The sequence below is a fragment of the Syngnathoides biaculeatus genome, chromosome 20, assembly GCF_019802595.1.
Source record: "Syngnathoides biaculeatus isolate LvHL_M chromosome 20, ASM1980259v1, whole genome shotgun sequence".
Taxonomy (NCBI): Eukaryota; Metazoa; Chordata; class Actinopteri; order Syngnathiformes; family Syngnathidae; genus Syngnathoides; species Syngnathoides biaculeatus.
In genome coordinates, this window is record NC_084659.1 from 5,161,819 (window position 1) to 5,185,703 (window position 23,885).

General features: G+C 57.2%; 2 protein-coding genes across 11 annotated transcripts; both read right to left on the reverse strand.

Annotated features, from left to right (window-relative positions):
• Window positions 1-1,013: 1,013 nt before the first annotated feature.
• On the reverse strand, window positions 1,014-14,349 carry ptprb (protein tyrosine phosphatase receptor type b). 2 transcript variants are annotated; one of them, XM_061806422.1, is made up of 40 exons: window positions 14,216-14,349; window positions 13,312-13,645; window positions 11,895-12,026; window positions 11,663-11,806; window positions 11,344-11,601; window positions 10,995-11,261; window positions 10,813-10,929; window positions 10,603-10,749; window positions 10,402-10,519; window positions 9,925-10,076; window positions 9,563-9,835; window positions 9,391-9,449; window positions 9,116-9,320; window positions 8,840-8,937; window positions 7,599-7,764; window positions 7,387-7,517; window positions 7,170-7,317; window positions 6,613-6,882; window positions 6,372-6,538; window positions 6,132-6,282; window positions 5,595-5,695; window positions 5,333-5,498; window positions 5,003-5,263; window positions 4,646-4,924; window positions 4,441-4,584; window positions 4,212-4,351; window positions 4,029-4,144; window positions 3,817-3,923; window positions 3,641-3,746; window positions 3,459-3,539; window positions 3,356-3,373; window positions 3,172-3,253; window positions 3,006-3,096; window positions 2,860-2,936; window positions 2,649-2,783; window positions 2,160-2,282; window positions 1,925-2,082; window positions 1,706-1,841; window positions 1,526-1,631; window positions 1,014-1,445 (listed from the first exon to the last, which is right to left on the reverse strand). In XM_061806422.1, exons 1-40 carry the CDS (start codon window positions 14,279-14,281, stop codon window positions 1,423-1,425), a joined length of 5,853 nt encoding a protein of 1,950 aa, XP_061662406.1. In that variant the 5' UTR covers window positions 14,282-14,349; the 3' UTR covers window positions 1,014-1,422. The 2 variants fall into 2 exon arrangements, with proteins under 2 accessions (XP_061662406.1, XP_061662405.1); XM_061806421.1 differs by having other exon boundaries at window positions 3,459-3,542.
• ptprr (protein tyrosine phosphatase receptor type R) lies at window positions 14,317-23,840 on the reverse strand. 9 transcript variants are annotated; one of them, XM_061806430.1, is made up of 16 exons: window positions 22,995-23,837; window positions 21,992-22,158; window positions 20,980-21,093; window positions 20,763-20,912; window positions 20,504-20,611; window positions 19,925-19,993; window positions 19,774-19,850; window positions 19,578-19,697; window positions 19,142-19,319; window positions 18,739-19,011; window positions 18,399-18,536; window positions 18,219-18,329; window positions 17,993-18,147; window positions 17,687-17,872; window positions 17,260-17,398; window positions 14,317-14,446 (listed from the first exon to the last, which is right to left on the reverse strand). In XM_061806430.1, the coding sequence occupies exons 1-15, from the start codon at window positions 23,056-23,058 to the stop codon at window positions 17,293-17,295; spliced, it is 2,016 nt and encodes a 671-aa protein (XP_061662414.1). In that variant the 5' UTR covers window positions 23,059-23,837; the 3' UTR covers window positions 14,317-14,446; window positions 17,260-17,292. The 9 variants fall into 9 exon arrangements, with proteins under 9 accessions (XP_061662414.1, XP_061662415.1, XP_061662413.1 ...); XM_061806431.1 differs by having other exon boundaries at window positions 14,317-14,450; XM_061806429.1 differs by having other exon boundaries at window positions 14,346-14,454.
• Between the last annotated feature and the right edge of the window lie 45 nt (window positions 23,841-23,885).

The following is a 23,885-nucleotide window of genomic DNA, read 5'->3' on the forward strand; positions in this document are numbered from 1 at the left end:
AAGAAAAAAAAAATACATTCAATAAAAGTGTGTGTGTGTGTGTGTGTGTGGGGGGGGGGGGTCAGCTGGTGATGCGGCAACCGGAAGGCCAAGAAATTAAACTGCCACCTTCGTAAAACATCGGTGTTACCGAAGACGAAAAAAAACCCAAGATGATATCTTGATGAAGTGTCAGATGACGACTTTGGCTGGCATTTTCGCTGAGGTCGGGACGCGGAATCAGAAACGGCGCACGACCGCACGAAACCATCACTTTGCCCTTTTGGCGACGGAAGACGGCGACCTCTCCGTCTTGACAACGGCCAACGTTTTGGTGTCGCCGCCAAGTTTTTGGAGGATCTTGAGCCAAAGCGGTCGTGCGCAGTTGTCGCATTAGCTTTGTGACGTGCGTTGCGCGCGGACGGCAGCGAGAACGCGACGGCGCCGGATCCGCCGGGACGGAGGCGCCGACGACGTCCCGAGGTCACTCCGAGCCTTAACCGTAACGGGAAGTTGCATCTGAGAAAAAGCGCCCGCTAGTCCACGGACGTCCCGAAAGGGGACGCACGCACGGAGGGGTTCCCAAAAGACGCGTGGTGACAACCGCAGGGAGCCCAGTTGGTGTCTGGGCCGTTTCTACGACAACACCTTCCGTGGCGTTTACAAAGCAACAAATAAATATCCTGATAAGAAAAGATGTGATGTCATCTTCCTTTCAAAATATTGCTTGCGTTCCCAAGTCCAAGAGGGCGACGGCGGGCACAAAGACACGCCTTGACGTGGACCTCGCACGCATTTGAAACCTTTGGCAAACGTCCATTTTGAAAAGCGTGACAAGCTTCACGCATGCTCGCATTTTCTCTCATCAAAATACGCGTTAGCTGTTGTACAATTAGCATTTGCGTTCACTTCCCGTTTTGGCCGCCGCCGCCGACTTTTGCGCCCTTCGAATAAAAGCGTCACGCGCAAAAGTACACTGGGGGAGGAGGGGGGGGTCAGGATCATATGGAAATACTTGAAAAAGCTGACACGGCCATATTTATTCATTTATTTCACGAATTTCCGAAGTCGAAACGATGACTTTTCTAATTTGATGCAATTGACATTTTTTCCACATCAACGAAAAAGTGAATTTTCAACTCAGTTCGCGTTGAGGCGAGCACGCGCACACAAACTGGCCTGAAGTCACAACAAAAATATTTATATTTAGGTACATTATTTTGACATGACATCCATTTCTCTTCATTTTGTGGCTCAACTCAATCTGACAAAAAAAAAAAACGTGTTTTTAGCTTATAAATGCTGACAGTAACATGTATATACTTCCTAATATTGATTACTTGTCATATTTACATCCACTAATAAAGTTAAACATGACAGTGAAGTAAAATATAAAAAGAAATGGATTCTCTTTCCTTTCTCGCCGGCGACACGTCCTGTCCATCAGCGCCCCGAGCGGATCAGCTCTGAAAGGGAAGCGCGAGACGACGACGTCACAAAGCGAAGCGACCGCGTCGCCAAACGCCGGCGCCAGGCTGGTCCTCACCTCGCCGCAGGTCGGGGTTGAAGTTCTCGTAGATGGCGTGGTCGCCGCCGAGTTGCCGGGCTCTCAGGACGTCGCGCACGCACTGGTGCAGGAAGGCGTACTGACACTGCAACAGGAAGTGACACGGGCGGGAGTCAGCGCCATCGGGGGAGAGGTCCGCGTGGGCGGGGCGGGCCCCACCTCGGTCTGCACCATGTGCTGGCGGTGGAGGCGCAGGTCCAACACGCAACCGTAGACGTCCACGCTGCCTTTGGCGTCCAGCTGCTGCAGGAGGCGGTCCAGGGCGACGAAGGTGCCCGTCCGGCCCACCCCCGCGCTGGACGCAAAACCAGCTTCCGTCGTTCGGATACGTTCCAAACGGCCCACAAGTCGCATCCGCAAAACTGGCTCAAACCTGACCTGCAGTGGACCACGGTGGGCCCGGCGCCGGCCGACCGGTCCACGAAGTCTCGGACGGTGCGGACGAACTGGACCAGCGAGCGCGTGCTGTCGGGGACGCCGTGGTCGGGCCACACGGTGAAGTGGAAGTGACGAACGACGCGAGGGCCGCCGCTCTCCTGCAGGGGGCGCAGTCGCGACACAGTTAGCCGACGCCGGCGAGCGGAGGAGAGCCGCGGAGGAGCGGGCCGGTCACCGAGGAGATCCTGAACTCGCGGACCGTCCACTCGGGGAGAACCCGCTCGGATATCATCTGGACCGCCAGCTCGCCGTAGTACAGCGCCTCCTTGTGGGACGGCCAGTACTGGTCGCACTTTACCTGCGGGACAACATTGACGTTTGCGTCGTCATCATCTTTGGGGTCCCGGCGATCTGGAGTTTTTTGATGCAGGTAAAATTCTGACAACCAATTCATTTTTAGAGAAAAAATGGAATGAATCCCATTATTTCTGCCGGAGACGCTAAAGTGTGATTGCGAGTGCCAACGTTGGTCTTTGTGAGTGAGGCCTGCGACCGGTTGAGGGTGCGCCTCGTCTCCTGCCTGATGCCATCCGGGATAGGCTGCGGCACTCCCGTGATGCTTCTGAGGATAAGCAGCTTTTTTTTTTTTTTTTTTAGGGTGCCTGAATGCTCATCACAGTCAAATCAGCTGAATTTTTGTCCGTGTGTTTAAGAAGCGACGTACCCGGCCCTTCTCCACGCACTGCGTCACCATGACGACGGCGCGCACGCCGTGTTCCCACAGCATCCTCCAGAAGTCGTCCTTGGTGGCGGGCAGCGGGCCCTGCGCGGCTACGTACTCGCGCCGGAAGTTGTGACCCTGAAACGCGACGAGAGCGTTAGGAAAGCGGTGCGGGCGGGCGGCCCTTTTGTGTTTTGCGCGCGGCAGCTCGTACGGGAACGTAGCTGGCGTTGATGTAGTCGGAACACGATTCGTCGTCGGCGCACGACAGCTTGACACGCGTGGAATCATCTAGAAAAGCGAAAGGCGTCACGGGGGCGCCGCCGGCGGCCGACCGGCTCTTACGGGAAGTCCACGCACACGGCAGGATGTTGTTGTAGCGGTTCTTCCCGCGGTTCTCGGCCACGCGGGACACGTCCACGCTCTGACTGCGACCCACGTCCTTCAGGTCCTGCGGGTGACAACCGCAACTCACAAGGGCGTCGCGAGGTTTCCCCCGGCCCGGTTCCGCCCGCCGCCCTCTCACCTCAAACTCCTCGGACATCAGAACGCCGGCGTCCGCTTGCAGTTTCAACACATGAGACTCGAAGTGGCTCGCTTTCACCGGACTGCACGCGCGCAAACGCCAACCGACACGTCAGGCAATGTGGCCCCCAGGTGGAAGGGTTTTTTTTGTTGTTTTTTTCATGGAAAATTCGGATTGCGCTCACCTCGTGACGCGACGAGCACTGAAATAGAAAACAAATTCGTCAACATGACGGGCGCACACTCGCGCTCAGACAGAGTCTCACACACACACACACACACACTGACCTCCTGACCCCTACGTACATCCCGGAATTCGGCACCTCCTTCCACATGTTCATCCTCATCACCGGGTTCTCCTGGACCGCCCTGCTGAAAGGTCACAAACCAACAGAACCGGGTTCAAAACCAGAATCAGGACCGCGTGCACAACAAGACCGAGCAAGATTTGGGTCGCGAAGCGGACGTACACTTTCCTCAGTCTGTGTCTGTACAGCAGCAGCGAGACGACGGCCACCGTCACGCCCAACAGGAACACGCTGGCGCTGAGACCCTCCACCACGCCCCCGACTGGTTCTGGAAACAACCACGCACGCACCATCGCTCAGCAGTCTTCAGTGCGTGCGTGCGCGCGCGCGCGTCTCACCTGCACGCGTCCGGAATGGCGTGGACAGGTAGGTGTCGCTAAAGAGCGGCTGAGGAAACTCTTTGTCGTTTTCGTCAAACAGTCGCGTGAACGCTCGTACGCTCAACCTGCGCACGGAGACGGAAGACAGACAAGCGCGCGCGCCACAGAGTTGGTGAGTGTCCGACAAAAAAAAAAAAAAAAAAAGGGGGGGGGCTCCCCCTGGTGGTCACCTGTAAGACGTTCTCTCCTTCAGCGGGCCGTCACAGAAGTCACCGTCGTCGTCACGATAACCGTCGCAGGCCCCCCCCAGTCGGTCTCCTCCTGCCCCCAAGTTGACCTCCACCACCTGCGCAACGTGATTGGTCAGTGAACTTGTGTGTGTGCGCGCGCGTGAGTGTGTGAGCGAGCGAGACCTGGCCGGCTGCGCTGTTGGTGTCTTGCTGGCATCTGTTGAGAAAGTAGGCGCTCTGGTAGGCCCTGACGGAGGCGTTGGTGATGTAGTGGCGGTAGGAGGGCAGAGGGTGGCGCTGCTCCGGCAGGAGCGCGTCCTCGGCTGTTTTGGAAGCCCGGCGTCAACTCGGAGGACTCCCGTGGAAAAGTCAAAGAAGAAAAGAGAAAAAGAAAAGAGAAAAAGCCGAGTACCGTCCGACTGCGCCACGATGACGGCGAAGTATCTGACGGCGCCGTTGACGTCGCTGAACCACGAGCAGTTGAAGCGAAACGCGATGGACGACGACGTCACTTTGGCCGCCGCGACGCTCGCGTCGGGGGGCGGGGCCGGGGGGCCTGGGACAGACGGCCCCGTCAATCAAAGGTCGACGCGTTCCAATGGCGCGCGTCTACTCACGGTCGATCATGGTGACGGCCGTGCGCGTGGCCGGAGCGCTGACGCGTCCGTGCGACGAAACCCTGACGGTCACCGCGTACTTCCTGAACGCGTCCAATCGGTCCAGGGTGACCGCGTCGGCCCCGCCTCCCAGGCGCCGCGCCGACGTCAACTCCCCGTCGTCGTGGCGGCGACACGCGACCTCGTAGGAGTCGAAGTCCGAGGCGGGAGGAGACCACGAACACGACAGGGACGAAGACGACGCGGGCACGCAGCGGAGGGAAAGCGGCGGGCTCGGATCTGAAGCGCAAGCGACCGCCATCCGTCACGTGACGAGACACACGCGCACACGGCTCGAACAAGATGTCCTCCGCTCACTCGTGGTGAAGTCGCTCCGGACCGGCTGGCTGGTGACGCCGCCGCTGACGGTCGCCACGGTGAAGTTGTACCGTCGCCCCGGAAACGCGCCGGCCAGCGAGCGAGAGCGGAGCGGCGCCTCCGTGACGGACAGGCGGTCGGGGGGCGACCACGCCACGGCGAAGCCGTCGTGGTCCCCGGAGGCGGGGCCGCCCCACCGCAGCTCCAGCGTGTCGTCGGCCGGGCCTTGCTTGACGATCAGGTGGGTGGGCGGGGCTGGGGCTGGGCGAAAGGGTGAAAGGTCAACTTCCATGTCACTTCTGCTTCTCCCGCCGCATGCTTGGCGCTTACTGGTGCGTCCGAGCGCGGAGGCGTTGCTGCTCATCTCGCCGCTGCTGGCGATGACATCGGCGCGGTACAGCCGACCCGGAGCGAGCCCCGTGAAGGTGTGAGCGCTCTGCTCCGCCCCCAGCAGCTCGGCCGCCACGACGGCGCCGGAGACGTCGGACAGGATCACCTGAAGTCGAGGCCGTACGGCTTCAAATCGTGGCCCGGGAGGCTTTTTTTTTTTTTTTTGGTACCCTCTTTACGGTCGCGGCAAGTTCCGACCGACCCGGTAGCCGCTCCGCCGCCCGTCGCCGTGCCTCCAGGTGGTCGTCAGCTGGTGCGCGTGCCCGGCGCTGTGCAGTCGCAGCCCGCCGACGGGAGAGGGCGCTGCGGACGAGGCAAGCCAAAAGCTAAAAGATACTCGTACTGCGACTTGTCACCACGTTTGAACATCAAAAGTCACATTCTGCTATTTCACAACTTTGATTGCATGAAAAATAGCAGACGCTGGGACAGACCAATCATATTGATTTGTCAAAAGATGGAAATTGAGCCCACAGCAACAGACCAGACCGTGCGCCTCGATGAGCAAACGAGGGCACGTTGAACGGGCGAAGAGGCCCCCCAAAAACGTTCAACGGGCTCGCGAAGAAAGCGCCCCCTGCCGGTGAGGAGGACTTCCTCCTCGTCAGGTTTGATGGCTGATGTCGAGTATAAGACGACATCAATTGCGAGCGCCGCTACCCGCGGATCACAGGTAGACGCGAAAAGACTGACGGGAAGGTGGCGTCGCGTCGCGTTGCGTCGCGTCGGGTCGACTGACCGGTCCTGGCGAGCACGGACGAGTCGCTGCTCAATCGACGACTCCAGCTGAGCACCTGCAATCGGTGCAGACTTCCCGCCCGCAGGCCAGTAAATACGCACGAGTCCACGCCCGGCTTCACCTTCTGGACGCCCACCAGCTCGCCCGCGACCTGTGCCGCAAACCGCGAGGGGCAACAAATGGAAAAAGTCGTCATTTCACGCTGAAGTTCTTCTGCAAATCGGCGGCCGCTCGCTCAACCTGCTGACGCCGCATCCCGTCGGCCGTTTCCCGCTCTTCTTTGGCGTCGTCCAACGCCAGGAGGGAAACCTCGTAGACGTCGACGTGGCCGTCGGAGTGGCGCCACCAGAAGCCCAGAGAGGAGACGTTGGCAGAGCTCACCGTTAAGTCGGACACAGCGGACGGACCTGGACGCAGTGGGCGGAGCTTACGGGTGAAAATGCGCACACGCGCGCGAGACGCCCGCATCGGCGCAACTCACGCGTTTGTCCTTCGGCCGCCGCCTCCGCCGAGGCCACGCCGGCGCTGAGCGTGAGCACTCTCACCCGGTACCACTTCCCGGGCGTCAGCCCGTCCAGGCGGTGGGCCCGGGTCTGGGCGGGGAGCGTCCGGTTGGCCAAGAGGACGCCGGACGGGTCGGCCAGCAGCAGTCTGAAGGCGTCGTAGCGGCCCGCCGGACCCTCCCACGTGACGGTCAGGCCGTGCGACGTGTGCTCCTTGTCCGCCTGCAGGGCGCTCACGCGGGCTGGCGCTGAAAATGGGGGGGGGGGCACGCGTACACACATTCCTCCCATTGGCCATTTGATGGCGTTCCAAATGAAGGCGCTTTCGTTTTGAATGTTCCCTCAAAGTGATTTCGCTTTTCAAGCCCGGAACGTCTTTTGACCGTCGGACCTTTTTCGGGTAGATTTCACTTTTCGAAGATGGGGGAGGGGCCTGAGCCAATTGACTGTTGGGCCGTTGAACTTTTTGCTTGTTTGACATTTCGAGTTTGGCCGACGTCAACCTCTCGAATGTTCGATTGGTTGCGATGCTCACCTGTGCGGCCGGACACCGTGCTGCTATTGGTCAGCTCACCGCTGCGTGATTGGACAGTCAGATTGTAGGCGTGTCCCGGGATCAGATCCCGGAAGTCCAAAGACGAGACGTGCTTGGGGACGAGTCGGGTTTCAAGCACGACGCCGCCCTGGGAACAGGAAGTGACGGCAGAAGGTGACGCGACGGTAACTTCGGGGGGGGGGCAGTCTCGACTCACCGTAGAGGACAGGGAAACAAAGTATACGTCCACGTCTCCGACCGCCGGCGTCCACGTGACTGCCAGGCTGCCGCCCGGGTCCGCAGGGTGGCGCCGCGGTGCCAGGTGGAGGTTGGTCACGGCGGCGGGAACTGCGCGGGAAGTCGCGGAGGCCAATCAGACACGGACGCGGCTCACTCCGCGCATGTAGCGCCGGCGGGTCGCACGCAGACCTGTTCGCCCCTCGATGAACAGCGCCCTCTGGTTCGGCCCGCTGAACGTGGACACGACCATCTTGTAGAGGCGTCCCGGCGTCAGCGACGTGAATTTGTGCGCTCGCACGTCGCTGCCCAGCGTGACCGGAGGAAAGACTCGGCTGTCGTTGAACACCAGCGTAACCTGCGCACGTGTGACCGCACAACGCGTTCAAAACGTCTCAAACGCTGTCACGTGACCAACGCGCGAGACGGCGTAGCCGACTTCCTGTGCACGCTCCGCTAACTAGCATAAGTTGGACTTCTTTTTGTCCTCGGACAAAAGTTCGACACGTCTACGATGCATCTAAAAACAAACAAAGCGTCATCTTTGTGACACATCCTGCGGGACATTTAACGTTCCCGCGGGTACTCGGAAACGCTCCCTATCCCCACTGACCCGCTACCGAGAGGTTAGAATACACCCGAAGAAGAAACAATTTGACGCAGTACGATCCAAGCACTTTTGGGGTATTCATGTGGGCCTGGAGCCCTTTCCTTTCTGCTCGGTCGGTCTACGAGTACAGCGGCACGGCCAACGACCGGCTCGACCGGCGGCCTCGCAGTTCTGAGGACCGGGGTTCAATCCTGCCCCCGCCTGCGTGGAGTTTGCACGTTCACCCCCTGCCTGCAGGTGTGGCTTTTCTCCGGGTGGCCACTCCGAAAAGCAGGCTCGCAAGTCATTGTCTCTCGTCTCTAAATTGCCCGTAGGTGTGACCGTCACCGCCGACGCTCGTTTGTCTCGATGTGCCTTGCGATTGGTCGGGTTGAGGGTGAACCCGCCTCCTGGCCGAAGATAGCTGGGATAGGCTCCGGCATCCCCGCGACCCTCGTGAGGATAAGTGGCTTCGATCACGGATAGTCTACGTGTACTCAGTGGCCATTCACGCGCGAAATTTTCCTCCTTGTCGTTTTCGCGGCTTGAGTTTGGAAAAGCAAACTTTGTAAAACGCTTGAAGCAATGATACGATCTAGATGACATTTACTGGGAAGGATCATCAGGAAATGTTCCCAGAGATTTGGGGACAGTTTTTGCGCCACATTTGAGCACAACAACGTTTCACATTTGTGACGTCAGGTGAACCTGCAGTGGAGGGACGCCCCCTGGTGGGGACAATATCGCAAAGCTCGACGGCACGTGTGCGAAACGCAGATTGTTATTTTATCCTTTGTCATTCATTCAAATGTGAAGAATAAAAAAACGTGCCGCTCTTCCGTACCTCGTAGTGGTCCACGTCCCCGCGAGCGGGGCTCCAGGTGACGGTCAGGTCGCGCGGTCCTGCGTCGCTCAGCGACAGATTGGCCACAGCGGCTGGAACTAAGCCCGGGGGGGGGAAAAAAAAAAAAAAAAAAAGACAACGCGTTGAAAGGGGGACATGCGAATTTTACACAATTTGAAAAGTGCAGGAGACGTTGCGCCCCCCCCCCCCCCCCCCCCCCGGCAAACACGGACGACCTATCAGCGTTTGCTCGTTGCCCGGGTTTTGCGGACTCACAAGTGCGTCCGTCCGTGGACGCGGCGCTGACGAGGTCACCGCTCCACGTTTCCACGGTGACCGTGTAAAGTCTCCCGGGCGTCAGGGAGCCAAAGACGCACTCGCTGCGTCCGGGCGGAACGCTCCGCTTCTGGACCACGGTGAGGTTGTACCACACCGAGACGACGTACGCCGACACGTCTCCCGACGCCGGGCGCCAGTACACCTGACAAAGGGCGACCGAGACGACGCTAACGCTCACGCACGGATTCCAGCGCACGGAAGAGCCGACGCACCTTGAGGAAGCCGTCTCTGGCCGAGTGCACGGCCGTCGCCATCTCCACTCTGGCGGGTTCTGCGGCGGGAAATAAAACACGATACCAAATACTGCAGCGCAGGTTAGAACATCGGGACGGGAAAAAGGAAAAACTACAAAAGTACGAGACATGAGATACGGCCGGCGCTTACGTGTGCGTGCGTGAACCCGGGTGGCGTTCTCCAGGCTGCCGCTCCTGGTCGCTATGACGACAGCATACATGCGTCCGGCCACCAGGGAGCTGAAGGAGCAGTCGGGCGCGGACGAGCGCGAAACGGCCAGGCTGTGAACCGCCGCCCCGGCGACGCCGTCTTCCAGGCGGACCAGGTAACTGTCAACGACGCCTCCCGCGGGACGCCAGGAGACGTGCAGCGTGTCCGGACGGCCGCCGTTCACCACCATTACCGCGGTAACAGACGCCGGGGCTGGAAGTTGTCGGAAGGAAAAAAAAAAAAAAAAAACACCACCACAACCTTCGGGCCTGGTCTCTACGTACGGAAGTCGCCGGACTCACTGGTTCTCGCCTCCAGACTTGTGACTTTGGAGCGCACGCCGCCACTAACAGTGACAGCCTCCAGTCTGTAGAGGGCGCCGGGGGTTAAGCCAGAAAGCAGCGAGGAGGCGGGGCCAACGGGAACAGGAACGTTTTGCTTCTGAACCACAACGCTGGACAAGAAAGCAGAAAAGGGTCACTCACAATCGCCCACGAAAGGCTCCTTGATAACTCGCGCACTTTTGAAAATGGACTGCTGTTATTTCGACTTTCCTTTCCGCAACAAGGAACAAAGCAACAACGGCGACCGGCGAACAGGAATGCCATTAATTATGCTGCAATTCCATCAAGAAGGCTGACCAACGGCGAGACGACGCCGTGCAAATTTTTGTCACGCGCGCCAAAAGTGAGTCAAAGGATCACGCGGTGCGCCAGCGGAAAGAGGCTTGAACGCGCGCACCCAAATGAGGTTTGCTAGTGCAGAGGAAAGGCAGCCACCTGTCGTGGAGTAACGTGAGCACGTACGAGTCGACGTCCCCGCGTGGTTTTTCCCACGCCGCCTCGAGGCTCGCCACGCCGACGCTACGCAGAGTGATGGCGCTCAACGCCGCGGGGACTGCGAGAGTTCACATCGCTTCACGTCAGCCACAAACGCGCTCGTCCGCGAGAAGAGGAAAAAAAAAACGACACGACGGCGACCTGTCCGTCCTTCCACAGAGGCGGACGCGCTGAGATTGCCGCTGGCGGTGGCCACGCTGATGTCGTAGGTCCTCCCGGGCGTCAGCACGTTGAAGGTGCACTCCCTCGCGTGAGGCTCCACCTCCCTGGTGTCCACGGTGACGTCACCTAGAGGACCGCCAAACGGCCCGTCAAGCGGGAGCCGCGAGGCGAGCGGGGGGGCGGGGTTACCGTGGCGAAGGGTCAGGAAGTAAGCGTCCCGGGACCCGGAGGGGGCGTGGCTCCACATGGCACTCAGCGACGTTTCGTCGGCGTGGCGGATGTGAAGGTCGCCAACGCGCGCGGGAACTGGCAACACACAAGTGCAAGGTCACAAGTGTGCGTGCGTGCGTGCGTGCGCATATTCATCTCACGTGTGTTTCCCTCGCAGGTGTTTTCTGTTGCCCGTCGCCCACTTTTCACCGCCAGGGCGGCTCGATAGCGTCCTCCGGGAAGTAGTCCCGTCCCGGGGAAGGTGAAGTTGACGGCGTCTTTGCGCAGGACGGCGCTGACGATTTCCCGCGAGTCGTCGCGTAGGACGAGGCCGTAGCCGTCCCAGCGACCGGCGGGGGGCGCCCACGACAGGAAGAGGCCGCCCAGCGGGGCGGGGGTCAAGGACAGGAGAGAAACCTGCGCGGGGGCTAAATGCCATCACAAGAACTTACTCCATCAGACTCGAAGATATGATTATCGGACTTAGCAACGCGGGCAGCCACCACCCACCCGTGCGTACGTGAATCTCCGACCGGTTGAGCAGCTCACCGCTCCGGGAGCTCACCGTCAGGTGATAGTCTGCACCCGGGGTCAGCTGACCCACGACGAACTCGGCGGCGTCGGGACGGAGGTCCGTCCGTCGCGGGCTCGAATCGTCGGACCGCAGCCGGACCTCCAGGGCCTCGACTTCTCCCTCGGGCCGTCGCCACGACAACCGCAAGGCGGTGCCGTTGGCGTCGGCCGCCAGTTCGGTGACGGCGGCCGGCGCTGCAGACGGAACGGGCGTCAATCGCGCACGGCGACGGCCGGGCCGCAACGCGTCTCCTACCGATTTGAACTTGGATGCTCGTGGCGTTGTGTAGACCGCCGGCCTCCGTTGCCATGGTGACATTGTAGCGCGCGCCCGGGGTCAGGTTGCCGACCGCGTGGCTCGTGGCGGTGCTCTCCAACGTCTCGTTCAGCAGCGGGCGCGCTAGTGGGAGGGGCATACGGTCACATGACTCTCCAGCCTCTCGCTCATTGGACATCGGCGCAAACGGGACGCGGCGTCACATAGTCACCGTCCGCTCCTCCGCGGCACCGCGACAGCAGCAGCCTGAAACGCTGAGTCCTGCCCGGGCCCGCCTCCCAGGAAAGTCCCAGGCTCTGACTCGACCTGGAAGTCACACGTAGGCCCCGTGGTGCGGATGGACCTGACGCACACACACAATGAGCGTTGTTACTTGAAGGGAAATTGGAAGGTGGGCTTAAAAGGCTGAACAATTATTTCGCGATGTTATACTTTAGGGCGTTGCGCCCAGGCTGCAACGCTACACTGAACAAAAGAACATGTGAGGAAGGGAAATGAACAGAGAGCTCCACCCAGTGTGGAAAAACAACAAGAACTTCTGTTTTGGACGCCTTCCAATGCACACAGCACGGAAACAAACACACAATGCCGCTATCGCCTCACATCAGCCGGCGCTAATCAGTGTGACGACAAAAGGAAGGAAGGAAGGAAAGAAGGAAGGAAGGAAGGAAGGAAGAGATGTGCGCCCATGTCGTCTGACTCCCCAAGAATGCAAACGTTCGTTCGTTTTTAAAAAACGTAGAGATGCGGGGGACCACAGATGAATTACCGTCATTTGATAAGTGTTGGTGAATAATGAAGCGATGGGAAAGAGTAGCGGAGGTGGGAGTGCATCAGGGATCAGCGCTCAGCCCCTTCCTGTTTGCAGAGGGGAGAGGGACAGGCCGACAGATACGTTGAGACGGGAATCTGATGAGGATACAAAGCTGGAAGGTTTGATGGATGTCATGAGACAAGACACGAAAGCGCTCGCCGGTACCGCGGAGGATGCAGGACATGGGCTTACGTGGGGGGGAAAAAAAAAAAAAAAGAGGACACGCTGTGGCCGCCCCGAAATTATCATCATCGTCAGTTTTCATTCTTTTAGGTGTCTTGTCTCAACAAAGGTCTACTAACGGAAATCTGACGCCGTGGTGGATTTGAAATGAAACAAGGTGTCCTTTGACGCTGTCTCCCAATTTTTTAAAAGCTAGCTTGCTACGTGCTAGCATCGCGTGTCCTCGGGTGTGAAGCAACGTTTCCGCAGTCATCAAAACGCCTCGCGATGACCAGCGAGTTGTAATCCATCTGATCTGAGATCTCAAGTACAATCAAAACCATCAAGATAGCAGATTGGGCCCAATCCCGGCGCTAAAACGCCGTCGTCTGATCCAGACCATCAGTTCCCAAACCGGGCCTCGCGAACAACAAAACGTCTTGTGACGGGCAGTGGCATCGCGCACGAGGGAAGAACAAATCTAAAATGAGGCTAAATTCATTTGGCGTCAGGGTGTCGTCGCGCTCACGTCCTTTGAATACGGCTACAAAGGCTACGTAGCTAGCGCTAAAGTCGGGAGGCCGACATTCCGCCGTTGTGTCGACTCGGGCTCCAAAGTTTCGGTGTGTGTGCTTGAAGCGTTCCAACTTACTGGTGTGCACGGTGACGTTGGCCAATTGGCGCTCGGCGCCGGACTGAATGCGGAGCACGTGCGCAGTTCCCGCTTCCAAGTGCCGCAGTTCGCACACGAAGACGCCGGACCGCTCACTTCCTGTCGAATTGGCCTCCTCCTTGGCCGCGTCGCTTTTCCTTCTCTCGCACCGGGCATCTTCCACGCCGGCGTCCGGCGACGACACAGCGAAGGAGCAGTTCCGTCCTTGCCCGCTCACCGTTAGTCGAACGTGATCCCAAGCGGACGCCGCGTCCCGGATGGACGCGTCGCAAGCGTCGGACGCCTCGTCCGCGGGAACCGAGCCGCTCAGGGCCTGATGGACAAACAGCGCGTGGTCGTCGTCGTCAGCCTTGCGCTTGGAACAATGAGCGCTGACTACTTCATCAAGTCCTCTCAACGAACCCGTTTCAATCACTGACTCATTTATGTCATTAAATCAGTGGATATCCAATGAAAATGGATCTTTTTTCACATTTCAATTTGTTGGATCCGTTTTCACGTGATGGACTGGCTGCCTCGCAGTTCAGAGTTTGCACGTTCTCCACACGCCTGCGTGGCTTTTCGACGGGTCCTCATCCCCGAAACACGGAAGACGACATTGTCAATGGGTGCGAACGCTCGTTCGTTTCTATGCTCCCTGCATCTGGCTAGCGACCAGTTCAGGGTGTCGTCCAACGACACGCGTGAGGTACAGAAGATGGAAACTCGCAAGTTGAAAATATCTTGAAAAAAATGTATTTGTAAACCAACTGGTGAGTGACTTGGAAAATGTTCAGGATTGAAGTTTGCTTAAAGTCGGACCCTGAACCCGAACTCGAAGCAAGCGCTTTTTAGCAGGAGAAATGATTCAAAGAGATGATGATGATGATGAGCGTTTCGTCACCTGCAGCGTCCAGATGAAGACGAGACCGCAGTAAGCCAGTCCGGGGCAAAGGTGGCGTCCCAGCATTTCGGGCGAGGCGGAGTGGTCGCTGGTGGCCGGCAAACGTGGCGTCCGGCATGCTCGTCGGCCGCCTCTGCTCCGTCAACGCTCGGACGAGTTTCCAGGAGCGCCGCAGACTTTGGGAGCTCCGCCTTTCCTGCAGGCCTTTGTCCTCGCTCGCTCGCTCGCTCGCTCGCTTCCTGTCGGCCGGGCTACGTTAGTTGCTATAAATAACGCCAAGCAAAGAAAAGCAAGCGCACTTTCACGCAGACTTTCGCTTTCAGCGTCAACTTTGGGGAGCGCTTCTTTATCCAAGCGAGCGGGTGCCGACTCTTGCCGGAGCGGCGGGGGACACCCTGGACCGGTCGCCGTCGTCGGGATGAAAATTTCGGGGAGGGCGCGACTTCAAGTTGCAAGGGGGTTTATTCATCATCGGCGGCGGTCGGATCGAGGCCAACATTTACGTGGGTCAGGGGAAGGAAGCAAAAATATTACTCCAAATGATTTTATTTTCATATACCATTTAGAGTGCCACCGATGACTAGCAACATAAACGTCGAAGTAGGGTTCCCTCACTATAATGTCGGTCTGACTTGATGAGGCCTCTTAAGTAACGTCGCAGAGTTGTTTCAAAAAGGGCACAGTTAGCACATACCAATAACACCCAAACAGAAGCAGTAAAAGTACCAAACGTTGGGAACGCTGACTTTAAAAAAAAAAAAAAAAAAAAAAGCCAGCGTGACACCAGAAGCGAACTTCCTGTAATACATTGAAACGATGGACGGACGGAGCCACGGCAGAAGGATGACGCCGAGCGAGGAAAAAGATGAAAAAGCAAAAAGGGACTCGAAGCCGCACCAAACTAGCAGCGACTCCGGTCTTGGGACCGACACCAAAAGCACCACGACGCGAGTGCACGGTAGGACGACCGTGCACTCGCGTTTGCGACTGATCGGCATTGCCGGCAAGTGTGCAACGGGAGGCCCAAAAAGTCGGCAGGAAAGGAAGGAAGAAAAAAAAAAAAAAAACAAACTCCAATCAGCAGCTCAGGGTTCTGCACCCTGATTTGCAAAATGGACCCGAGACCGTCGGCGATCAATCGTCTCCGTGCCACTGGCCCAATTTACACAACCGTCCCATGCTAACGGTCGAACCTAGAAAATCTGAAAATGTCGCTGACTGATGACAAGGGGGGGGGGGGGGGGAGACGCACACACGACCCTCTCGGTTTTCGTTCATTGGGGTTGTCAAACATCGTGGAAGGTAGGATGATGGCCGTTAAAAGAATATTCTTGCCCAGAAGAGAGAGAGAAAACAAAACGTTGAGTTGCTTGGAATAAGATGCAGGAAGCCCCCCCCCAGGAAGGCGGCTGAAGCAAGGCAGCGCAGTCTGCTTGTTTTCCTTCAATTGACTTTAATGAGAGAAAAATCAAACCTCAAGTCAATTCCCAATCATGACAACAACAAAACCAAACTCTCACGTTGGCCTTCAGCTGCAAACACACTCGCGCGACAAAATCATGACGATGATGATCATGATGATGGTCTCAAGACTTTGACATCACAACAAAAACTGCTTTTTCTTTTTTCGAAATGCATATTTGGGACATTTGTGGTTTCTTCTTGTCAACGTTTTTTTCTCTTTACCGACACAAACACAAAATCCAGAATGAATATAAAAATAGCGACTTTGAGCTCAGCGAAAGAATTTTACAATCCGAGAGACGCCTGCGGCACGCCGTCGTGACTTTCAAACAACAAAAACATTTGTGCCCACTTTTTGGACACTGACATAACGTCAATTCTCATGTCTTCGTTTCTGATTTCATTGACTGGAGAGAAGGAAAAAAAAAAAAAGCTTTGACCTTTCGGAAATTCTTTCCTCTTCCGTCACCTCAATCATTCATTCGCCGTCACAGTTACACCTCGGGGCAATTTAGAGTCGTTCCATGCACGCTCCGCACGGGCGGGGCCGGGATTTGATCCCGCAACCTCGGAACTGCGAGACGGATGTGCTGACCCGTCCTCCGCCATTTCTGAAATTAATTTGATTCCATCATGGTATCATCTGAAATGACACTTTTAAGACCGTAATCCATTTTTTTTAAATTTTATTAAGAATTTAATATTTGGGTGGCGGGGGGTCTGGAATGTGAACAGCGTCTTCAAGTATTTGTCTTTATTTTACAAATATTTGGATTCGATTATTTCCAAAATCCTGTTCCCAATTTCTGACCATCCACTTTTTTTTTAAATATAGTTTCATGTGGCGGCACGGTGGACCAGTTGTGAGGATTGGGGTTCAAATCCCGCCCGCCTGATTTTTGGGGCCGATCGCAAGACGGAGCAAAGGCCTGTTCGTTTCCTGCATATACTTCTGTACTTAATTGCTCCAAAAATATACCTTGACAAAAAATAATGCATCTTTCCCGATGTATTTCCGGCAGCGGGGCATCGCGATGAGGCGTCGTCTGGCCCGCACCGCCGACGATTTTTTTTTTTTTTTTTTTTCAATAACTGCACCGCTCGTCAGATATTTACAGTAGCACGTCAAAGGACGCGCAACATGGCTCAAGACAAACTAGCTTTTGGATTCAAGTAGAGGGTACCGCGGGCGGAGGAAGTTCCATCAACGGCGGGCAAATTAGGATGGAGCCCATCGACGGAAAATGCGGAATATCGGCCGACACCGATGAAGTGGATCAGATCCAACGAAAACCGCTTTTTCCACATTGTGAGCATTGATGGTGCAATAAAAATCCAAAGCTCCTTTTTGTTTAGTCTTCTAAAAAAAGCCTCATCACGTTGAAATACGTTGTACAAAGTAGGAGGGATGACAGCGCAGGGAACGTTGCCTTGCGGAACGGATGACACAACGGCTTGACTCAACAAATCATTTCCCATTTCGACTCGCGTCCTTCGGCAACATCAAAAGCCAAACGCGGCCAACGCCGGTCGGCACACTTGAGACCGGCGGAAACAGGAAGCCGCCGGCCAAAGCGTACCTTTCCCTCTTCTCCGGCGCCCGCTCGGCAAAGTCAACAAGCCCCGCCTCCGCAAGTCAGATCGCCGCGGCGACGCTCGTACAGGCTCAAGGCGCGGTGGACAAAGTGGTACTGCTCGGCCGTCTGGATCATTCCGCCCCTGCGGAAACGCGCTCACTTTTATTTTCAGATCACAGCTTGATTCAGAAAATCAAGCCGCTTTATTTTGGGCTTCGGGGGTCCTCTGCCGGACCCCGAAAACAACAGCCGTGGTTAAAAAGGCTTCCTCGGGATTGGAACATTTAAACGGGATGAGGGTTGGAAGAAGTGCAGCAGAAGTCACGGGCTGCCATCGGCAACGCCGCTTCTCCCGTGCAGACCCTTCCCACCTTTTCGCTCTCCGTTCCAGTCCATTTTTTTTTTTTTTTTAAAGTTGCGAGCGTCTCACCTGTCCAGGCGCAGCCGGCACGTGATGGCCAGCACGTCCACGGCGCCCTCCGCCGCCAGCTGCCGCGCTCCAACGCTGGCGGCGATGAAGCAGCCCGTCCGGCCGATCCCGGCGCTAAAGAAAAACGCCAAAGTCGAGTCAAATCCGAACAGCTTCAGCGCCTTCGAAGCCAAACAAGTCACAGAGCTGGCGAAGATGGCCGCAAACGTCGGAAAAAAAATAAGATTAGGCGTCAACATTGCAGGCTCGAGCTGAAACGTGAACTTCCCAAGCGAACTCGACGGCTAAGGCGGGCGCCTCGGTCACCTGCAGTGTACGATGACGGGCCCCGGAGCCGCCCCCCGTCGCGCCTCCTCCACGTCGTCCATCAGCCGCAGCAGCGGCGAAGCGGCGTCGGGCGTCTTGTGGTCGGGCCACGACGTGAACCAGTAATGAAGTAGCGCGTGGGTACGAGGCCCGTGCTGCGTACACGCCGAGGAACGAGCGGTGGGTGAGCGTGAAACTGACCGCCTGTGCGCCTGCGCACGCATGCCTTGAGCGTGATGCGTCTCGCGGTGTAGTGTCGACACTCTCGGACGCCGTTGACCTCCACGTGGACGTCCCCGTAGACGCCGCTCCTCTCGGGCCAGTAGAGGGCGCACTTCTGAGAAGCAGGACCGATGAGCGCCGGAGAAGCCCTCCCCGAAGAGCGAAGAGCGACGCGTGCGCAAACCTCGTTCTTCTCCTTGAGCTTGGTGATCATCACGATAGCGGGCGCCGCTTCCTGCCACGCCATCAGCCAGAAGTCGTCCACCGTGTTCGCCAGCGGGCCTTGCGTGGCGATAAAGGCCCTCTCGTCACCGAGGTAACCCTGAGACGTCACGCGTTAAAAGCGCACTCACGTAGACAAATGTCGTTGGCAAAGGTTGAGCTACTGTGTTCTCGCTGCTTCCTGACAGGAAGCAGCCATTGTGGGAAAACTTTCACGCCGCATGTTTTTCCTCTTGCTTCATCCCCCACCCCACCCCACCCCACCCCACCCCAACACGCACACCACACGCACACAGACCGACCCGGATGTAGTTGGCGTTGATGTAGGTGCTGAGCGGAGACCGCAGCACAACTCTGGAATGAGGATCTGGCATGAGACAAGCGCAGGACATTTTTATGCAGACGTTCCCGTCTCCTGATTGGCCAGACAACACATCCGGACGCGTCCGCTTTCTGGTTGTCGCGGTCGGCAAAACAAAACGGGACTCACTGGGCAGGATGGTCTCATATCGGTTTTTGCTTCCGTGGTTGGGAACATCCACTCGCTTTGGGTCCGTGAAGTTCATCGGGATTTCCTGCCAAGACACACAAGCGCGCGCGCGCACCCACCCACCCCCACGCTTTTGAGCGCGCCCGTGTGTCCACGTCTCGTGTCGGCATTTCCTGCGCACGTGGACGCGCGTTCATTCTGCTCAGGCGACTCACCGAGAACTCCGCGTGCAGCGTGCGCACGTCTTTGACGAGGGCACGCAGTCGCTGCGGCGTCAGCGCGCGTCCCGCCGCCACGAGATACTCACGGGCCGCCTCCTCGCCGGGCGGCGTCGCCGCGGCGCCGCTGCCGGGCGCAGACGTGTCGAGAACGAGCGCCACGTTGGAGCCGCGTCTGAGGACGACATCGGGAGCTCTTCAAGGACAACGCGAGATCCCGTGACGGGCGACACGTCGCCTGACAACAACTTTCAAGCTGCTACTTTCTGATTGGCTGATGTCCAGCGTGTACGCATCCGCACGCAAACATCCCGCTTTCATCTTCCTTCGTCGCGCACGCACACACACACACACACGGTTCCAAAGGTCATGAGCAGACAGACAACGACCCGACAACCACATCCACCACACGCACACGCGCGCCGCCGTTGACCTTTCCTGCAGTCGTGACGCCGCTTTCATCCTGAAGGGGGAGACGCACGGCTCCGGCTCATTCGTTACCGGGGCGACGCTCATCGAGGGGGTCAGGTCGACTTCGGAGGAAGGGGCGGGGCTAGAGGGCGACGACGACGGGGCCGTCAGCGGGGAGTTGACTCGCAGACGGGCGCGTTGCGGGAAAGCGGGCGTACCTGGGCTGCGGCGGCGGCGGCGGGGCGGGCGCGGGAAGCGGCCGGGCCCCGGCGATCGGCCGACCCCGTGGGCGAGCCTGCCGACGGAGAGGTCGTCGATGGGTCGAGAGGTCGTCGATGGCCAATCGCGGCTTCCCTTCTCGCCAAATACCTGGGTGGTGAAATGAGGGGGCGGAGCTTTCGGCTGAGACTTCAACGTCGCCTTGAGACGATAGAAAAGCTGCAAAAGGGACAAAATTGAAGGGGACAATGCGGGAAAGGTTCGAGGACGAAAGGCGACGGATGCACCCGTGGCCCAATACGCCGGGACGGCCACGCATAACTGCATTGGAAACAAAGAACAAGTCCAGAACTTTCAAAGTGCTGAGATATACGAACGAGAAGCGTTTGGAAGGTTCCGTCAGGACCTATCGGGACGGCCGCCCGCCCGCCTCTTTGGGCTGAGCCGACGCCGACGTCGACATATTAACCCCGAAGGGGTGAATCCGCGGACGCCCGACGGCAAACACGCGGCGCCGCCCGACTTTGACGAGTTTGCGGGCGACGATCTGTGGAAATGTCAGCAAGTGTGCGTGCACGAGTGTGAAACGGCGTGTGTCAGTGTTTTTTTGTTTCTCTGTTTGACAACGTGCCGAATGTGAATTCTTGCGCGATTATCGCCGGTGCGCCTGTGAATTGCGTTGGTCGCTTTCCAGATCAAAACGTGGCCGTTTCAGACGTCGTGCGGTACCGTCAAGCTGACGAAGGCCATGATGAAGATGGCGAAGATGAGGATGCCGGCGGAAAAGCACTCCTGGCTCTGCGCGTGCTCCCGCGGCGCCCCCTCAAGGACGTTCTTCTACAAACACATTTCAAACAATACTCCCATTCCTGGACTGCTGGGCGAGCAAAAGGAGCACACCTTTTTTGGAAACAACACACCCCCAAATGCGGTTTCCGCCAAAGGATATCAACTCCCCAAAAGGAGATCAAAGATGTTTTGTTTTTACCTCACTGGAGACTTCGGTGATGCCAAAGTGAGCCAGGTGGCGATGAAGCACCCTGGCGTCCAGCGATCGGACCACGTCCCGGGCCGGGCGGGGCTCGGGAGCATCCGGCCGCTCCGACGACACGAACAACTCCACGCCGTTCTTCTCCTCCTGCCGCAGCCGCCGGTCAGTCGATCCGACAATCAATAAAAGTCCGTCTCAAGAAGGGCATCCTCACATCCACAGCGTTGATGTGGACGAGGTCGACGGGAACTCCCAGCGCCGCCGCCACGCCGCCCCGAAACCAACCGAGAAGAGCCGTGTTCAGACTGCGGACGTCCAACGCCAAAAACTACAAACACAAAGGCAAAGTCTCGTGCGGGAGATACTCGGATGTACTGCGGGCGGGTGAGCGCAAGGATGTCGAAGTGGCTCAACCCCCCCCGGAAGGGCTCTCAAAACGTAGTCTGACCCCAATCAGTCACTCGACAGTCTGCTTCAACTCAAACCGCACCTTTCCATCCAGCCAGCTCTAGTTTCTAAGCCGCTTATCCTCACGAAGGTCGCGAGAGCGCTGGAGCCGTTCCCAGCGTAGGCAGGAAGCGGTCGCCAGCCAATACTCACAATCCCACCGACGGGGGGGGGGGTCAATTTAAGAGTCTCCGACGGATGTTGCCCGTTTTTGGAAAGCGGAGTGCCCACCCGGAGAAAAGCCACCGAGTGCACGCAAACGCCACACAGGCGGGGCCGGGATTGGAACCCCAGTCCTCAGAACTGTGAGGCCATTCCTTGCATTACAGCTGCGTTTTCAAAAAACGCGGTTGACCCCTTGACCTTATGCAGCAGTAACTTCAAGCCAAGGCTTTGCTCGATTGAACATGCGTTCCTTTTTGTTGCAGTTCCACAAGGTTCCTGCGGGGGAAGTCTGCTATGAATGAGCAGTTCTTGTGAGCCCCTCAGCCGGAATGAGAACAAAGGTTGACTTGAGGTGACTGCTGCCAAAGGTCAAAGGTCAAGCTGGCGTCCAATCCAAGGGTTCGCTCACGTTCTCCTCCCCGTCCTGTGCGTGCTCTTTCCGATAAAAATATGAAAAACATGTCATTGTTTGTGCCATCTTGGTTGAAGCAGACCGTTTGATTCTTGCGATTTTGATCCTTATCAGACCGCATTTGATGCAGATGTTGAAGAATTGGCACTTTTTCCACTCCGGAGTGGAACTGAAGATAACCAGACAAACAGACAGCCGTCACCATGGTAACCAGATGGCGCGCAGCCACAGCGGCGTGCTCCACGTGAACCTCGCCGCCCGAGCGATGCTGAAGACGGTGACGCCGGCGAGGCGGCGCGCCGCCGTCCGGCCGCGGGTTCGAGTCCGAAGCGTCGGCGCCACGCAGCCCGTGCTGGCCCGAGGACGACTCTGGGGAGACCGGCAGGGGGCGTTAGAGACGACATCGGAACGGGCTCCACCTCGTCCGAGAAAAAAAAGAAACCGCGAGGGAGACGTGGTCAAGCGATCGGACGGCTTCGCTGTCAAGGGACGAACTGACGGCTGTCAAGTCACTCGACTGTTAGATGCGTTCAACATACCCTGCGGTGCTGCTGTAGTAAAAGAACTAAACGGTTCAGAAAATAAACAGGATAAACTGCCTAAAATATGTACGTTAGAAACAACATGGTCAATCTCGCAAGAGTGGTGGAAGAAGCCATCTTGATCTTTGAGCCCGAAGGCCAAGTGGAGTTGGGAGGGGGGGTCCGAGCCGACAAATCCACGGAAGCGTGCCCATGTGGACAGTCCCCCCCCACCCCCCCCCCCCCCCAAAAAAAAAAAAAAAAAAAAAAACGACTATCCAACGCGACATGTGTTCACGTGTGAAGCTCAGTCACCCGAACACAGTTCCCAACTTTTCCGATTATTTTTTTTTTTTTTTTTTCGAACGCAGGTGACCGCAGGGGTCATTTTTGCAGTTGAACATTTGCACTGATGAGTTTTTCATCCCGCCAAAAAGATCAACTCTTTTCTTTCCGCTCAAATTTAACGTCTTGAATTCCTGCTCAGTAGTGAAACCGGGCCCATCCCATCTCCTGGTTCGAACTTCGTGGAGAGCGTTCACGGGAGCTCCCCGGCGTCACGCCGACAACAACCAAGGCGTCGCTAGCGCATCAAGCTAACAGCCTCATTTCAATGACGGCGTTGCTAGCCGGGTCAAGCTAACTTGGCTAACATCGGTGAAGGCGAATCTCGCCGCCCCTCACCTGCGCACGTCGGCCAGCAGAGGAGCATCAGGGCCAGCAGCAAACATCCGCCGGTGCCGCTCATCTTCACCCGCAACGCGGCAGCGGCAAGAGGAGAGTGCCCGAATCAAGTCAGGTCAAGCGCCAAGAAACCGGAAGGAAGCAGCAGGCAGGTGGAAAGGGCTTTTTTTTTCTTTCTTTCTTTTCTTCCCCGGAATAGAAAACAAAGATGCTGGAGTGAAAAACGTTCACTTGGATGCCATCTAGTGGCGAGAGGCAGTCGTCGCAGTCATGATTTCAACGTTTTCAATACTTGTATCCTGATAATGACCATGATTATTCATGTGATCATTATCAGCACAACTTGAATGATTATTTCTGATTTTGCTCAGAGAAACCAGCAGATTCAAGAAAATGGTATTGCAAAGAGGGGATTTATGCAGCGAAATCGGGAAGAACAAATCCAAATGAGGCGCAAACTGATTCAAAGTGACCGGCGGATGACAAAAGTGGGCCCGAACCCATTTTACTACTTTGTCGTCACACACGGCCTTGCTGAGCCAATTCATATGAGATGCGTTTCTGTACTTGTTGAAGGAGGACGGGACGATCGTTGCTTTCGGTCTTTCTCCCTCCCTCGTGGGCAAACGCCGGAAGATTCTGCACCCTTTGCACAAAAAGGGTGACGTGCGCAGTTTGTCTGTTGTCGTTGCCCGCGGGGTGGGCGGCTCCAAGTCCCGGAGGCAAATTCCTGCTCTTGTTCGCGGTCTTGCCCAATTCAAGCTGGTTGCGATCGTTCAAAGTTTCCGTCCGCCTTCCCGGAACGGCCGCCTCCAGCGGAAGTGCCCATATTTGGTCCCCCAGGTAAATCACTGACGGGAACGCTCCTCTTCCCCCCCCCCCCCCCGGCTG